At 41.5% G+C, this 18,776-nt stretch overlaps 1 protein-coding gene across 2 annotated transcripts in view; it reads right to left on the bottom strand.

Annotated features, from left to right (window-relative positions):
- Nucleotides 1-18,776, bottom strand: part of LOC128694399 (caveolin-1-like) — a 76,160-nt gene that overhangs the window by 33,465 nt on the left and 23,919 nt on the right. The window contains exon 1 of one of the 2 annotated variants that reach the window (XM_070097924.1): nt 4,227-4,511. The exons of the other annotated variant lie outside the window; for it this stretch is intronic. Coding sequence (XP_069954025.1) covers nt 4,227-4,260 — 34 coding nt within the window. The 5' untranslated portion in view covers nt 4,261-4,511. Of the gene's footprint in view, nt 1-4,226; nt 4,512-18,776 lie in introns of those variants that run through there. 2 annotated transcript variants of the gene reach the window in all.

Raw genomic sequence — 18,776 nt, 5'->3', positions numbered from 1 at the left:
AGTTGAGTAAGAATGCTGAGTAGTAAGAAGGTTGAGTAGTAAGAAGGTTGAGTAGTAAGAAGGTTGAGTAGTAAGAAGGTTGAGTAGTAAGAAGGTTGAGTAGTAAGAAGGTTGAGTAGTAAGAAGGTTGAGTAGTAAGAAGGTTGAGTAGTAAGAAGGTTGAGTAGTAAGAAAGTTGAGCAGTCCACACCGAGGTTGTCTGCTGAGAACTGTCGATTGATATCTAGAGTAAGAACCAGCGTGTTTTATCTAGATGTATGAGTCAGTGGTGGAGAAAATAGAAGGCTGGGGGAGGGAAGTTGGGGAGGAAGAGAGAAGGAGGGAGAGTAAGAGAGAGAGAGAGAGAGAGAGGGAGGGAGGAGTGTCTTGCGTACTTCACAACCTTCACGTTAATACCTTTACTTTTTTCCCCAGGAATAAATCCACATTATCACTACGGGTTTGGCACTTCCCAGTGAACACATTTACGCATGTAGGAACGATAACCTGAACAACGCCTGTGTACAACACCGAAATTCCACCAATCATCTCATGAAGTTCAGGGACGCCCAACTAGTGATCAAAGAAACTAATTTCCGCTGACACAAGTGCCTTGAATCTTCACTAATAGCTGTTTCTAATACAATTAAACAAAACAAAGGCAGCTTCACCATCTCTGAAGTTTTAGCAAGAATCCTCCTGAAAACAGTAAACCTGCCATCACACAGTCTCTCCTGTTAATACCACACAAGCACATTACAGAGGATCAACACTGAAACAGACCTTCTCTATCCAGCCTCTAATAGAAATATTTGTCTAACCTATTTTTATGTTTCCCAAGTAATAGCTTTTATATCCTTTTACTCATGTGCAAGTTAATTGTTCTAACATATTGTATTACTACTACTACTACTACTACTACTACTACTACTACTACTACTACTACTACCACTAGTATTGCACCTCACTCTGAGCCTATATATATCCTCTGTGTCCATGTACTGTCTGTAACGGCTTGATAAAGCTCCTGGAGAGCGAAACGTTGCCACAATAAAATGTCACATTAGTTGCACTTGTGTCCTTTTACTTTACATACGATAATGATGATAATAATAATAATAATAATAATAATAATAATAATAATAATAATAATAATAATAATAATAATAATAATAATAATAATAATACAACTACTACTACTGCTACTACTACCTACCTGCTAATTACCTACCTACCACCTACTACCACCACTACCACCGCCACTACCTACCACTGCCTATTATCACCGCCACCACCACCACCGCCACCACCTACCACCGCCACCACCTACCACCACCACCGCCACCACCGCCTACCACACCAAGTACTGCTGTTACGTAGGGTGATGTGTTTTATATGACGTAATTATTTTACGTTTAAAATAATCGCGATAATTGCTTCTGAAGTGAAGCACTAACAATGCTTCCTGGTCGGTACTTCATAGTGGTCCCAGACCATGGTCTCACACCATGGTCCCAGACCATGGTCTCACACCATGGTCCCAGACCATGGTCTTACACCATGTTCCCAGACCATGGTCTCACACCATGGTCCCAGACCATGGTCTCACACCATGGTCCCAGACCATGGTCTCACACCATGTTCCCAGACCATGGTCTCACACCATGGTCCCAGACCATGGTCTCACACCATGTTCCCAGACCATGGTCTCACACCATGGTCCCAGACCATGGTCTCACACCATGGTCCCAGACCATGGTCTCACACCATGTTCCCAGACCATGGTCTCACACCATGGTCCCAGACCATGGTCTCACACCATGGTCCCAGACCATGGTCTCACACCATGTTCCCAGACCATGGTCTCACACCATGGTCCCAGACCATGGTCTCACACCATGTTCCCAGACCATGGTCTCACACCATGGTCCCAGACCATGGTCTCACACCATGGTCCCAGACCATGGTCTCACACCATGGTCCCAGACCATGGTCTCACACCATGGTCCCAGACCATGGTCTCACACCATGGTCCCAGACCATGGTCTCACACCATGCTGGACTCTCACTGTTCGGTCTCTGACCACTTTTAAAGGATTATTAAGGAAATACTAATGGGAGATACGCAGTAGGGAGGAAGGGAGGGAGGGGTGTGTAAGGGAAGGGGTGTCAAAGGGAAAGGGTAAGAGAGGAGGATAATCAATACATGCCTCACTCCTTACTTACCCCTTTGACCTGAATTTTTCGAAAGAAAGGGAGTGATGGGTGGGGGAATGGTACCCAATAGGGTGGGGGTAAGAATGAGAGGGGAAGGGTTGGGAAGGGGAAGCGAGGGTAAGGGCTGCACCATGGTTACACATACGCTCTAAAATACACAGACATACGCACAAGAGCACAGACATACGCACAAAAACACGGTCGTACGTATTAGAACACATTTACACACATGAGGCGGGGCCAGGAGCTATGACCTGATCCCTGCAACCACAAGTGGGTGAGTACAAAGAGATGGGTGCACACAAAGCACAGACATACCCAGAAGAATACAGACATGCGCAACAGAACACACAGACACACGCACCAAAACACATAGACACACGAAACAGAACACACAGACACACGAAACAGACACACACACCAGAACACACAGACATACTAACCAGAACACAGACACACGAACCAGCGCACACAGTCACGCACCAGAACGCACAGACTCGCACCATAACACAAATACATACGCACCAGAACACTCAGAGATACGCACCAGAACACACAGACATACGCACCAGAACACACAGACATACGCACCCGAACACACAGACATACGCACCAGAACGCACAGACATACGCACCAGAACACAAAGACTTACGCACCAGAACACACATATTTACCCTTGACAGGTCAGGAGGTACCTCTCTAGACAGGTCAAAAGGTACCTCTCCTGACAGGTCAGGAGGTACCTCTCCTGACAGGTCAAGAAGTACCTCTCCTGACAGGTCAAGAGGTACCTCTCCTGACAGGTCAAGAGGTACCTTTCTTAACAGGCCAAGAGGTACCTCCCTTGACGTCTCTTATATATGCAAATACCTGTGAATATCTAGACGTCAAATTATGTTTGAGAGAATAAATGCGTCATGACTCAGAGGTAGAAGCATTGACTCAAATGGTCACTTGTACTAGTCACGTCTAGTCATGAATATAATATATAAGGATTGATGGGTCTCCCTTGTGTGTGTGTGTGTGTGTGTGTGTGTGTGTGTGTGTGTGTGTGTGTGTGTGTGTGTGTGTGTACTCACCCAGTTGTGGCTGCAGGGGTCGATTCATAGCTCCTGGTCATGCTGGTTGCTACTAGGTCCACTCTCTCCCTGCTCCATGATCTTTATCGTACCTCTTAAGGTTATGTGTGTCTCCTGCCTCCACTTGTACGTGTGTGGGGGATTATTCTAATATAGTTGTGCTTTGTAGGGATCGAATCATAGCTCCTAATTCTGTCTCATATAAACCAGATTTAACGATTCCTGGCCTCTACGACCTTGATCATACCTATACTTCAAACTGTGTATATAGTGTTACCCTCCACACCACCTCTTCAACTAGTCTATTACACTTACTGAAATTACATTTATAACCACGATATTATGACTTATTTTTTTCTCTCACCGGCTAATTTCGCGATACATCAAAGTTACTTCCAAGATCACCTACCTCAGTAAATCATCCTTCCAAAACGTAAATTTTCGCTAGAGTTTATATATTTATATATATGTATAGTGGTGAATCATAGCTCAGGAATTTATTTCACAGTTAATCTCCATCTAAGACTTTCAGGTCACGGACGAACCCGGAGAGGGAGGCTGAGCCTCGAGGTTGATTTGTTGGTAAGTTTATAAAGCCCATTTTGTGTGCGAAACGTCGTTACTAAAGGATCGCATTTTATTACATTTGTGTCTCTTATTTCACCGTGTGGGTACTTTACAGCATTTCTCTCCAGCTTAGATTTTCAGTGCTGAGTTAGAAAGTAATATAACGATGTATTAGTAATCTGGCAAAATATATTGTAAAGTATGAAAAGTGAAGCAGGAGGAGAGAGAGAGAGAGAGAGAGAGAGAGAGAGAGAGAGAGAGAGAGAGAGAGAGAGAGAGAGAGAGAGAGAGAGAGAGAGAGAGAGAGAGAGAGAGAGAGAGAGAGAGATGGATGACAGTGTACATCCGTCGGAATCAGTAAGTGAAATATGATGTGCTCCTACCGTAGACTGAAGTCACTTCACTGTCTTCAATCATGGTTCTCTGGCCGGCCCCATCACAGAAACCCACTCCTCCATCGGGGCCCCAGGTTGTCGCTTTTGTCTTGACTTCCTCACGAAGCACCACTACGCAGACAGCCTCAACAGTTACATGGAGTTCTACAAACTCCACGCGCGGCCTTCGAGGGCTCGAGCGCTACGGTGGGCTGAGGCGAGGAGAAAATCACTCGCTCAACGGGACAGGGAACCGTACAACTAAGTCTTGAAGGCGCGTCCTCCCGGCTGGCTGCGGCGAGCGCGTCTGAAGACACCTCGTCCAGCCGATAGTATGATCAACGTAGCACTATGTTATATAACATTAAAAGAATATAAGGGAGGTAATTTGGCCCTTGTGGTAGGAGGACGCACGAGCGATATTGACTGATGTACACATACATATGTCTACAATGTTTTAACCAGTCAACATTCATTATAGATTTGTTTATACTCAGTATTGCTATGCTATTTATCCACCTTTATAATGCATTTAGGAGACTAGCAGAGTTTGAGGAGCAAGTGCGTATGCGCTAGTGCGCTGACGTCATGTTTACTCTAGCTCATGAATACAGCTGTCAATACATATACATATACAATACAGCAGCGCTTTGTTATCGCCTCTGCGAAACGTGGCTATAATGATTGCATCTTACTTGTTGGTGTAACTCAGGATCTGGTAATGACCACACTAATCACACCTCAGGCACCTTTTCACCCGACCAATCATACCTCAGGCACTTTACTAACGAATCACATCTCTGTCACTTTCAAAGGTAACCAGTCACGCATCAGACACTTCCTCTACCCACCAACCACACTTTGGTTACTTTCTCACTTAACCAATCACATCTTATTAGCATTCCTAGCCAACCAACTACACCTTAGTAACTTTCTCAGCCACTCACAAAATCACTTCCCCGGTGAACTACACCGTGAACCACACCGTGAACCACAACGTGAACCACACCGTGAGCCACACCGAATGACCTGGTGTAATACTGAAGACAGAGTAATTAATGACTAACTTCTGAGGTGAGTATAGTCTTGTTTATCCTCATTCCTGCCCACAACCGGTGGAGAATATACCGATAAGTGGACGCAAGGGTTGCTTTGGGCCCCGACCACCACTTAGGGGCCCTCAAGCAACTAAATATATTTGTTGCTTAACCCTTTCCTCTCAAGGGAGGTTCCTTGGTGAGAGGCTCTTGATCTAGGGAATTGGATCTGTGCTCCAGTTTCCTGAGACTGAATTCCTTCGATCCCCCTCCCCCCTACAAGCTCTGTATAATCCCTACAGGTTTAGAGCTCCTCCATGATAATAATAATAGCAATAATAATTCTTACCCCTTCAAGAGTGGCGGATCTATACGTAGTGTTTGACGGCATGCGGTCGCGATGGACAATCAATTATTTATTTACAAATTACTCAAACTATTTCGACCTCGTAATAAGAAAATTCCAGTTTTTCAAGTTGTTCTCATACTTTGTTGAATAGTTATTCCTGGAAAACAACAAATTTATACTGGAGCATTGTAGCAGGTGACCAGCGGCGGCAGTCATCCAGTCAACTGTGTGGCTGCCTCTCATGTTTAAATTTAATTTCGTCTAGTGCAGTAGCTGACAGCAACGAGGGGAAGGAAGGCCCCTTAAACGTTGCTGTCTTATGCCTTCTGTGCCTCTAACTTCTCCACTACCCACAAGCATTCCTCAGTATAGTACACTAATGAGCGTACTCTTGTGACACTCATACACGCGTCTTTCAGACCAGCGAAGACGCGGGGTCAGGAGCTGTGAATCGACCCGGAGGACCACAGATAGATGAGTACTCTCTCTCTCTCTCTCTCTCTCTCTCTCTCTCTCTCTCTCTCTCTTTCTCTCTCTCTCTCTCTCTCTCTCTCTCTCCGTGACATAGACAGGTGTAGACAGATATACATCTTATGAAGAGAGAAAATAACTAGAACAAGAATTGTGCAATTTGTGAAGCTGTAAACCCATGTGGGTCAATCAGCGCAAGGGAAGGGGGGGGGAAGAGCATAGATGAAACTTATATGTAAAGAAAACCAGGTCAGGTGAACTAACGTCGGAGTAGCGACAGGTGGTGACCCCAGGTCTCAGGTATCGACTGCCTTAGGTGTGACCCTTCTAGTGTGTTGAAAGTGGGTCGTGATGTAATCAATGGAGGCTCCAGGCTCTCACTCCCCTTCATTAATCTATGAATTGTTCTCTATGTATACATACACAGCTGGTGTTATGAATGTTTACATGGTGAAATTCAGGAAGTCCTCATTTAAAATTTTTTCGTTCAACGTCGTTTCGTTACAACGTTGATGAGAAAAACAAATCAATTCCCGGCTAGGAATGGAAAATATAGAAAGACTTCTAAATATCTGGATGGAGGACATGCATCTGAGGAACTTTCCATGTTCGCTTATATCAGTTTCCTCCCTTATTGCTGTTTGTATTCGTTTTTTATGATATATAGCGTGTTTCTTATATAATTTTGAAAGCAAGTGATACCTAAAATAATAATAATGTCAATAACAGAGCAAATATACGACTTTATAGCGCCACAGAGCGACATACTCCATAGTGATGGAGTCTGAAGCACTACTGCCGTCCCTCTCAGCCGTAAAATTGGTTTCGTTATACGTCGTTTCGCTTAAAGTCACAGTTTCCAAGAACCTATCGACGACGTTAAGCGAGGACTTCCTGTATACTGGAAACAAGAGATACGAAAACATTATACTCTGGTTCTTACTTTGCAATCGTCTCAGCATTACACTACATACCATTGTTTTATGTAATGATATACTGACGATAAAGACACAAGATGCAGAGCGAAGATAAAGACGCAAGGGACATAATGTTTCAGAAATGGGACACAGTAACAAGAGGTCACAACTGGAAGTTGAAAACTCCAATAAGTCATAGGGGTGTTAGGAAGTATTTCTTCAGCCTAGAGTTGTCAGGACGTGCAACAATCTGGAGAGTCAAGTAACGGAAGCAGGATCCATACACAGCTTTAAGAAGAGGTAAGATAAGGCTCGTGGTGCCGGAAGAAAGAGAGTGTAGACCCAGTAGTGACCAGCGAAGAAGCGGGGCCATGAGTTGTGACTCAGCCATTGCAACCACATATAGGCGAGTACATATATAGGTTAGTACATATAGGTGAGTACTGACAGCAGTGTGTAGACTCTGAGAGTGTGTCTAACGGATTCTATTGTTTAACGGATGACCAGCTCACGTAATGTCAAGCACGAACAAACACACGGTTTCTACACGAACGATCGTATATACAACTACATCAAAAGAATAATCTCATATTTCTTAAGCCACCCAATATACAATTACCGAATTTCTTGTGTTAGAGGAGGCGCAGTATTGCTGTGGCTCGCCCAATATATTTTTCATGAGTTTTTTTTAGCAATATACATAAATAATTTTAGTGTCTCGTTCATATGTGTTAGTTTTCTTTCTATTTTTTGTCACTATTATTATTATTATTATTATTATTATTATTATTATTATTATTATTATTATTATTATTATTATTATTATTATTATTATCATGGGGAGGCAGCCAAACTCTAAAAATATTACAATTAAAGAAATACAAGTGCTGGATAAATCTCAGTAACATTTTTTCCCAGCATCTACAACACTTAGCGTGACGAATATTTTGCCATTTATTACTAAGTTTGTAGCTGCACTTAACACCCACCTAGTAATCAATAGTACATCAGTCATGCTATTGTCACTCACTACACACAGTATGTATGTATATATATATATATATATATATATATATATATATATATATATATCTATATATATATATATATATATATATATATATATATATATATATATATATATATATATATATATATATATATATATATATGTCGTGCCGAATATGCAAAACTGGTCAATTAGCAAGAACTCATTTAAAATTAAGTCCTTTCTAAAATTTTCTCTTATATGTTTAAAGATATATTTTTTTCATTAATGTTGAAGTTAAAATTGTTAATTTTGCTCCAAAAGAATCTTCGAAAACTTACCTAACCTTATTATAACAAGAACAATTTATTTTAACCTAACCCAACTAAATATATTTTAGATTTGTTTACAATAATTTAATACTAAACAAACACAGTGAAATATATTTTTTTCGTTGGGTTCAGAATGATTTTGGCGACATTATTGCATACATAAATTTTCACTTGTCCTATATGGCAAGATAAGCGTTGCTATTTAAGCCAAGATCGCAAGTTCTGCCTATTCGGCACGACATATATATATATATACAACCTTCCCATAGGAGGAACTTACGACAACGTTTCGGTCGGACTTGGACCATTTACAAAGTCACACTAGCACAAAAGATTGAGGGAACCAGTATATATAGGTGAAGGGGGACAGGGACGGAATCAAGAGAGGAAGAAAAAGAATTAATGGTAAATCTGGTAGTAGAAGTAGTAGTAGTAATAGTAGTAGTACACATATACAGGTGGGGACGATATACTAATTAATTCAAGTAATTCCTCACTCACACAGCTGACTGGAGACGTATAAATACAGATAAGAAATCTGCTTGGCAGACAGATAGGAAACAAGAAATAGATACTACCTGGTAGGTAGACTACCTGCCAGGTAGTCCCTATTTTCGACCATTCCCTGGGGAACTAGCCAGCAATTTCCCTGCTACTACATTACACTGTCTCTTATAAGATTATTGTGTTGAAGGAAGCAGCTCATTTGCATACAGAAAAAGGAGTTGTCCTTTATACAACTGGCTCACAATAAGGGCTGTCCTTTATACAACTGGCTCACAATAAGGGCTGTCCTTTATACAACTGGCTCACAATAAGGGATGTCCTTTACACAACTGGCTCACAATAAGGGCTGTCCTTTATACAACTGGCTCACAATAAGGGCTGTCCTTTATACAACTGGCTCACAATAAGGGCTGTCCTTCACACAACTGGCTCACAATAAGGGCTGTCCTTTATACAACTGGCTCACAATAAGGGATGTCCTTTATACAACTGGCTCACAATAAGGGCTGTCCTTTATACAACTGGCTCACAATAAGGGATGTCCTTTACACAACTGGCTCACAATAAGGGCTGTCCTTTATACAACTGGCTCACAATAAGGGCTGTCCTTTATACAACTGGCTCACAATAAGGGCTGTCCTTTATACAACTGGCTCACAATAAGGGATGTCCTTTATACAACTGGCTCACAATAAGGGCTGTCCTTTATACAACTGGCTCACAATAAGGGCTGTCCTTTATACAACTGGCTCACAATAAGGGATGTCCCTTATACAACTGGCTCACAATAAGGGCTGTCCTTTATACAACTGGCTCACAATAAGGGATGTCCTTTATACAACTGGCTCACAATAAGGGATGTCCTTTATACAACTGGCTCACAATAAGGGATGTCCTTTACACAACTGACTCACAATAAGGGATGTCCTTTATACAACTGGCTCACAATAAGGGCTGTCCTTTATACAACTGGCTCACAATAAGGGCTGTCCTTTATACAACTGGCTCACAATAAGGGCTGTCCTTTATACAACTGGCTCACAATAAGGGCTGTCCTTTATACAACTGGCTCACAATAAGGGCTGTCCTTTATACAACTGGCTCACAATAAGGGCTGTCCTTTATACAACTGGCCCACAATAAGGGCTGTCTTTTATACAACTGGCTCACAATAAGGGCTGTCCTTTATACAACTGGCTCACAATAAGGGCTGTCCTTTATACAACTGGCTCACAATAAGGGATGTCCTTTATACAACTGGCTCACAATAAGGGCTGTCCTTTATACAACTGGCTCACAATAAGGGCTGTCCTTTATACAACTGGCTCACAATAAGGGCTGTCCTTTACACATCTGGCTCACAATAAGGGCTGTCCTTTACACAACTGGCTCACAATAAGGGATGTCCTTTATACAACTGGCTCACAATAAGGGATGTCCTTTATACAACTGGCTCACAATAAGGGCTGTCCTTTACACATCTGGCTCACAATAAGGGCTGTCCTTTACACAACTGGCTCATAATAAGGGCTGTCCTTTACACAACTGGCTCACAATAAGGGATGTCCTTTACACATCTGGCTCACAATAAGGGCTGTCCTTTATACAACTGGCTCACAATAAGTGATGTCCTTTATACAACTGGCTCACAATAAGGGATGTCCTTTATACAACTGGCTCACAATAAGGGATGTCCTTTACACAACTGGCTCACAATAAGGGATGTCCTTTACACAACTGGCTCACAATAAGGGATGTCCTTTACACAACTGGCTCACAATAAGGGCTGTCCTTTACACAACTGGCTCACAATAAGGGCTGTCCTTTACACAACTGGCTCATAATGAGGGATGTCCTTTACACAACTGGCTCACAATAAGGGCTGTCCTTTACACAACTGGCTCATAATGAGGGATGTCCTTTACACAACTGGCTCACAATAAGGGCTGTCCTTTACACAACTGGCTCACAATAAGGGATGTCCTTTACACAAATGGCTCACAATAAGGGCTGTCCTTTACACAACTGGCTCACAATAAGGGCTGTCCTTCACACAACTGGCTCACAATAAGGGATGTCCTTTACACAACTGGCTCACAATAAGGGCTGTCCTTTACACAACTGGCTCACAATAAGGGATGTCCTTTACACAACTGGCTCACAATAAGGGCTGTCCTTTACACAACTGGCTCACAATAAGGGATGTCCTTTACACAACTGGCTCACAATAAGGGATGTCCTTTACACAACTGGCTCACAATAAGGGCTGTCCTTTACACAACTGGCTCACAATAAGGGATGTCCTTTACACAACTGGCTCACAATAAGGGATGTCCTTTACATAACTGGCTCACAATAAGGGCTGTCCTTTACACAACTGGCTCACAATAAGGGATGTCTTTTACACAACTGGCTCACAATAAGGGCTGTCCTTTACACAACTGGCTCACAATAAGGGCTTTCCTTTACACAACTGGCTCACAATAAGGGATGTCCTTTACACAACTGGCTCACAATAAGGGATGTCCTTTACACAACTGGCTCATAGTAAGGGTTGTCCTTTACACAACTGGCTCACAATAATGGATGTCCTTTACACAACTGGCTCACAATAAGGGCTGTCCTTTACACAACTGGCTCACAATAAGGGATGTCCTTTACACAACTGGCTCACAATAAGGGCTGTCCTTTACACAACTGGCTCACAATAAGGGCTGTCCTTTATACAACTAACTCACAATAAGGGCTGTCCTTTACACAACTGGCTCACAATAAGGGCTTTCCTTTACACAACTGGCTCACAATAAGGGATGTCCTTTACACAACTGGCTCACAATAAGGGATGTCCTTTACACAACTGGCTCACATAAGGGCTGTCCTTTACACAACTGGCTCACAATAAGGGCTGTCCTTTACACAACTGGCTCACAATAAGGGCTGTCCTTTACACAACTGGCTCACAATAAGGGCTGTCCTTTACACAACTGGCTCACAATAAGGGATGTCCTTTACACAACTGGCTCACAATAAGGGCTGTCCTTTACACAACTGGCTCACAATAAGGGGTATCCTTTACACAACTGGCTCACAATAAGGGCTGTCCTTTACACAACTGGCTCACAATAAGGGCTGTCCTTTACACAACTGGCTCACAATAAGGGGTATCCTTTACACAACTGGCTCACAATAAGGGATGTCCTTTACACAACTGGCTCACAATAAGGGCTGTCCTTTACACAACTGGCTCACAATAAGGGCTGTCCTTTACACAACTGGCTCACAATAAGGGGTATCCTTTACACAACTGGCTCACAATAAGGGCTGTCCTTTACACAACTGGCTCACAATAAGGGCTGTCCTTTACACAACTGGCTCACAATAAGGGCTGTCCTTTACACAACTGACTCACAATAAGGGGTATCCTTTACACAACTGGCTCACAATAAGGGCTGTCCTTTACACAACTGGCTCACAATAAGGGATGTCCTTTACACAACTGGCTCACAATAAGGGGTATCCTTTACACAGTTAACTCACAGTAAAGGATGTCCTTTACACAACTAATTCACAATATGGCATGGCGAGTTGTGAACTTATCTATCGACGATATTGTGGATTTGTTGTTCCACTATGCTATTGTGGCTTGTATATTTTTTCCAGCCATGTTCTATGATTCCTTATTCTTTAATTAAAAGTTGTGTTCTTAAAGCATGGAATCCAGTATCTTTCTCGTAGGATACATGGAATCCAGTATCTTTCTTGTAGGATATATTGAATCCAGTATCTTTCTCGTAGGATACATTGAATCCAGTATCTTTCTCGTAGGATACATTGAATCCAGTATCTTTCTCGTAGGATACATGGGATCCAGTATCTTTCCTGTAGGATACATGGAATCCAGTATCTTTCTCGTAGGATACATGGGATCCAGTATCTTTCCTTGTAGGATACATGGGATCCAGTATCTTTCCTTGTAGGATACATGGGATCCAGTATCTTTCTCACAGGATACATGAGATCCAGTATCTTTCTCGTAGGATACATGGAATCCAGTATCTTTCTTGTAGGATATATTGAATCCAGTATCTTTCTCGTAGGATACATGGGATCCAGTATCTTTCCTGTAGGATACATGGAATCCAGTATCTTTCTCGTAGGATACATGTGATCCAGTATCTTTCCTTGTAGGATACATGGGATCCAGTATCTTTCTCGTAGGATACATGGGATCCAGTATCTTTCCTTGTAGGATACATGGGACCCAGTATCTTTCCTTGTAGGATACATGGGATCCAGTATCTTTCTCACAGGATACATGAGATCCAGTATCTTTCTCGTAGGATACATGGGACCCAGTATCTTTCCTGTAGGATACATTGTATCCAGTATCTTTCTCGCAGGATACATGGGACCCAGTATCTTTCCTTGTAGGATACATGGGATCCAATATCTTTCCTTGTTGGATACATGGGATCCAGTATCTTTCTCACAGGATACATGGGATCCAGTATCTTTCCTTGTAGGATACATGGTATCCAGTATCTTTCTCGCAGGATACATGGAATCCAGTATCTTTCCTGTAGGATACATGGGATCCAGTATCTTTCTCGTAGGATGCATGGGATCCAGTATCGTTCTCGTAGGATACATGAGATCCAGTATCTTCCCTGTAGGATACATGGGATCCAGTATCTTTCTCGTAGGATGCATGGGATCCAGTATCGTTCTCGTAGGATACATGGGATCCAGTATCTTCCCTGTAGGATACATGGGATCCAGTACCTTTCTTGCAGGATGCATGGGATCCAGTATCTTTCTCGTAGGATGCATGGGATCCAGTATCTTCCCTGTAGGATACATGGGATCCAGTATCTTTCTCGTAGGATGCATGAGATCCAGCATCTTCCCTGTAGGATACATGGGATCCAGTATCTTTCTCGAAGGATACATGAGATCCAGTATCTTTCTCGAAGGATACATGGGATCCAGTATCTTTCTCGAAGGATACATGGGATCCAGTATCTTTCTCGAAGGATACGTGGGATCCAGTATCTTTCTCGCAGGAGTGGAAAGATCAAGACAGAGGTCGATAGAATAGCGTGTTGACGAATCATCCAATACTTCACACACACACACACGCTGGTCTTCACACACACACACACATACTCACACGCTGGTCTGCACGCACACACACGCTGGTTTGCACGCACACACACGCTGGTCTGCACGCACACACACGCTGGTCTGCACGCACAAACGCTGGTCTCTACGCACACACACACGGTGTTCTATACATACACACACACACTGGTCTGTACGCACTCTGCATGATCTACATGTAAGATGATATCTCCACCGCCTACATCCTCCTTCTTCTTGCTGCAAATCCTACTGAGGGTCATACAACGCCAGGAGAACAAATAGCCATCAGGGAATTGGTGGGAGATCTGAACCCATGGCGAGCGAGTCGCATACCTCACAGGCCAGTGCGTTAACCTCTAGGCCACTTGACTCTAATAAGATTCATCCAACTAGGTATATTACAGCACACAATAGAGTTCAATCCACACCAGTTCCTTGGTTAATGGTCATCAGGTTTGATCCAAAAGAGGAGAGGATGGTTCCAATGTCTTGGATCAGGAGCCCCTCACCGGCGTGAAGGCACCTTATCCCAACGAGTCAGTATTCGTAAAACACCTACTTTCTCGCCATGATGCATGACACTCGTATTATTATTATTATTATAATCAAAGGGAAGCGCTAAACCCGTAGGATTATACAGCACTAGAGTAAAAATCTAGAATGATTATTATCAGCTTCTCGCGTGTCAAGCCAACATGTAAATGCTGTTTATAGTTCTTTTTTTGTGTGTTAATGGAACTCACTGATTTGTTGTGGTTTGTATGTTCTTGTTAAATTACTTAATTTACCAAATTTTTATCACTTGAAGAGCATGGTTGGTCTCACTGTAACGAGGTTACCCATACTGTAATTCACTTACCTCAACTGTAATGCGGTTACCCCCGATTATAACGCAGTTACTCCTGTATATAACGCAGTTACCCCTTACTATAACGCAATTACCCCTTTATATAGCGCGGTTACCCCTCTGTATAACGTTACTCCTCTATATAACGCGGTTACCCCTCTATATAACGCAGTTACCCCTCACTGTATTGCAGTTACCCGTCTATATAATGCAGTTACCCCTCTATATAACGCAGTTACCCCTCTATATAACGCAGCTACCCTTCTGTATAACGCAGTTTTCCTTCACCATGACATCACTATAAGTCACTACAGGTAGGAAGGTTAGGTAAGGTTCGTCAGGAAACAGGACAAGTGCTTCCTGACGCTGGTCTTAGTCATATGATGACCAGCAGCTGGAGCTTTTGACACTTCAGTATAGAGGTGTCTCACATTACTGAAGTGACTGCTATTGTACTTCTGGCTTCTACTTTTCTGCAATAGTGAAAAACAAGTGTTAAGTGTGTGTGTACACATGTATATATATATATATATATATATATATATATATATATATATATATATATATATATATATATATATATATATATATATATATATATATATATATATATATATTATATATATATATATATATATATAGGGCAATGTGTGCTGTAAATATTATGCAGAAAATTCGGAGTGTGGAAATTAGGAGAAGGTGTGGAGTTAATAAAAGTATTAGTCAGAGGGCAGAAGAGGGGTTGTTGAGGTGGTTTGGTCATTTAGAGAGAATGGATCAAAGTAGAATGACATGGAAAGCATATAAATCTATAGGGGAAGGAAGGCGAGGTAGGGGTCGTCCTCGAAAGGGATGGAGAGAGGGGGTAAAGGAGATTTTGTGGGCAAGGGGCTTGGACTTCCAGCAAGCGTGCGTGAGCGTGTTAGATAGGAGTAAATGGAGACGAATGGTACTTGGGACCTGACGATCTGTTGGAGTGTGAGCAGGGTAATATTTAGTGAAGGGATTCAGGGAAACCAGTTATTTTTATATAGTCGGACTTGAGTCCTGGAAATGGGAAGTACAATGCCTGCACTTTAAAGGAGGGGTTTGGGATATTAGCAGTTTGGAGGGATATGTTGTGTATCTTTATACGTATATGCTTCTAAACTGTTGTATTCTGAGCACCTCTGCAAAAACAGTGATAATGTGCGAGTGTGGTGAAAGTGTTGAATGATGATGAAAGTATTTTCTTTTTGGGGATTTTCTTTCTTTTTTTGGGTCACCCTGCCTCGGTGGGAGACGGCCGACTTGTTGAAAAAAAAACATTATCTAGCAAAATTTTAACTTTTTATCCAGTTCAGAAACCAAATAGGTTGTTTTAAGCTACTCTTACGCATTGATTGTAAATCTGAGCTTGCTCAGTCTCTATCGTGTAAAGTTTTTTTGAAATCTTACGATCAGTATTTCAGCTATTTAAGGTTGAAAAACTACATGATATATATTAATATATCTATACATAATTCTCCATGGTGAAGTGGAACAGAATTCTTCCACTGTAAGCCATGTGTGTTGTAAGAGGTGATTAAAATGCCGGGAGCAAGGGGCAAGTGACCCCTTCTCCTGTATACTACATTATTAAAGTTATGAAGACAAACTTTTGTTTTTCTTTTCGGGCCACCCTGCCTTGGTGGGACACTGCTGGTTTGTTGAAATATATATATATATATATATATATATATATATATATATATATATATATATATATATATATATATATATATATATATATATATATATATATATATATATATATGTCGTGCCGAATATGTAAAACTGGTCAATTAGCAAGAACTCATTTAAAATTAAGTCCTTTCTAAAATTTTCTCTTATACATTTAAAGATATATTTTTTTCATTAATGTAAATGCAAAAAAATTTAATTTTGCACCAAAAGAATCTTAGAAAACTTACCTAACCTTATTATAACAAGAACAATTTATTTTAGCCTAACCCAACTAAATATATTTTAGATTTGTTTACAATAATTTAATATTAAACAAACACAGTGAAATATATTTTTTTTCGTTAGGTTCAGAATGATTTTGGCGAAATTATTGCATACACAAATTTTCACTTGTCCTATATAGCAAGATGAGCGTTGCTATTTAAGCCAAGATCGCAAGTTCTGCCTATTCGGCACGACATATTATATATATATATATATATTTCAACAAACCGGCCGTATCCCACCGAGGCAGGTTGGCCCAAAAAGAAAAACAAAAGTTTCTCTTTTCAAATTTAGTAATTTATACAGGAGAAAGGGTTACTAGCCCCTTGCTCCCGGCATTTTAGTCGCCTCTTACAACACGCATGGCTTACGGAGGAAGAATTCTGTTCCATTTCCACTAGTATATATATCTATGTATATATATATCTATATATATATATATATATATATATATATATATATATATATATATATATATATATGTTGCAAGTGTATGGTGTAGGAGGTAGGTTACTGAAAGCAGTGAAGAGTTTTTACGAGGATAGTGAGGCTCAAGTTAGAGTATGTAGGAAAGAGGGAATTTTTTTCCCAGTAAAAGTAGGCCTTAGACAAGGATGTGTGATGTCACCGTGGTTGTTTAATATATTTATAGATGGGGTTGTAAGAGAAGTAAATGCGAGGGTCTTGGCAAGAGGCGTGGAGTTAAAAGATAAAGAATCACACACAAAGTGGGAGTTGTCACAGCTGCTCTTTGCTGATGACACTGTGCTCTTGGGAGATTCTGAAGAGAAGTTGCAGAGATTGGTGGATGAATTTGGTAGGGTGTGCAAAAGAAGAAAATTAAAGGTGAATACAGGAAAGAGTAAGGTTATGAGGATAACAAAAAGATTAGGTGATGAAAGATTGAATATCAGATTGGAGGGAGAGTATGGAGGAGGTGAACGTATTCAGATATTTGGGAGTGGACGTGTCAGCAGATGGGTCTATGAAAGATGAGGTGAATCATAGAATTGATGAGGGAAAAAGAGTGAGTGGTGCACTTAGGAGTCTGTGGAGACAAAGAACTTTGTCCTTGGAGGCAAAGAGGGGAATGTATGAGAGTATAGTTTTACCAACGCTCTTATATGGGTGTGAAGCATGGGTGATGAATGTTGCAGCGAGGAGAAGGCTGGAGGCAGTGGAGATGTCATGTCTGAGGGCAATGTGTGGTGTGAATATAATGCAGAGAATTCGTAGTTTGGAAGTTAGGAGGAGGTGCGGGATTACCAAAACTGTTGTCCACAGGGCTGAGGAAGGGTTGTTGAGGTGGTTCGGACATGTAGAGAGAATGGAGCGAAACAGAATGACTTCAAGAGTGTATCAGTCTGTAGTGGAAGGAAGGCGGGGTAGGGGTCGGCCTAGGAAAGGTTGGAGGGAGGGGGTAAAGGAGGTTTTGTGCGCGAGGGGCTTGGACTTCCAGCAGGCATGCGTGAGCGTGTTTGATAGGAGTGAATGGAGACAAATGGTTTTTAATACTTGACGTGCTGTTGGAGTGTGAACAAAGTAACATTTATGAAGGGATTCAGGGAAACCGGCAGGCCGGACTTGAGTCCTGGAGATGGGAAGTACAGTGCCTGCACTCTGAAGGAGGGGTGTTAATGTTGCAGTTTAAAAACTGTAGTGTAAAGCACCCTTCTGGCAAGACAGTGATGGAGTGAATGATGGTGAAAGTTTTTCTTTTTCGGGCCACCCTGCCTTGGTGGGAATCGGCCAGTGTGATAATAATAATAAAATATATATATATATATTTATATATATATATATATATATATATATATATATACATATATACATATATATATATATATATATACGCTCACTATGAACGCAATATCCTTTGCAGAAAATGCGCGTTGAGGAACCTCAACAAGGAGTCAGTTTCGACATTATGTACGGCATATGTCGGGCCTGTCTTCGAGTCCGCAGCACCAGGTTGGACCT

The sequence above is a fragment of the Cherax quadricarinatus genome, chromosome 60 (assembly GCF_038502225.1).
Source record: "Cherax quadricarinatus isolate ZL_2023a chromosome 60, ASM3850222v1, whole genome shotgun sequence".
In the NCBI taxonomy this organism is placed as follows: domain Eukaryota; kingdom Metazoa; phylum Arthropoda; class Malacostraca; order Decapoda; family Parastacidae; genus Cherax; species Cherax quadricarinatus.
The sequence above is the reverse complement of the archived record's forward strand: the minus strand, read 5'-3'. Positions and strand labels throughout refer to the sequence as shown.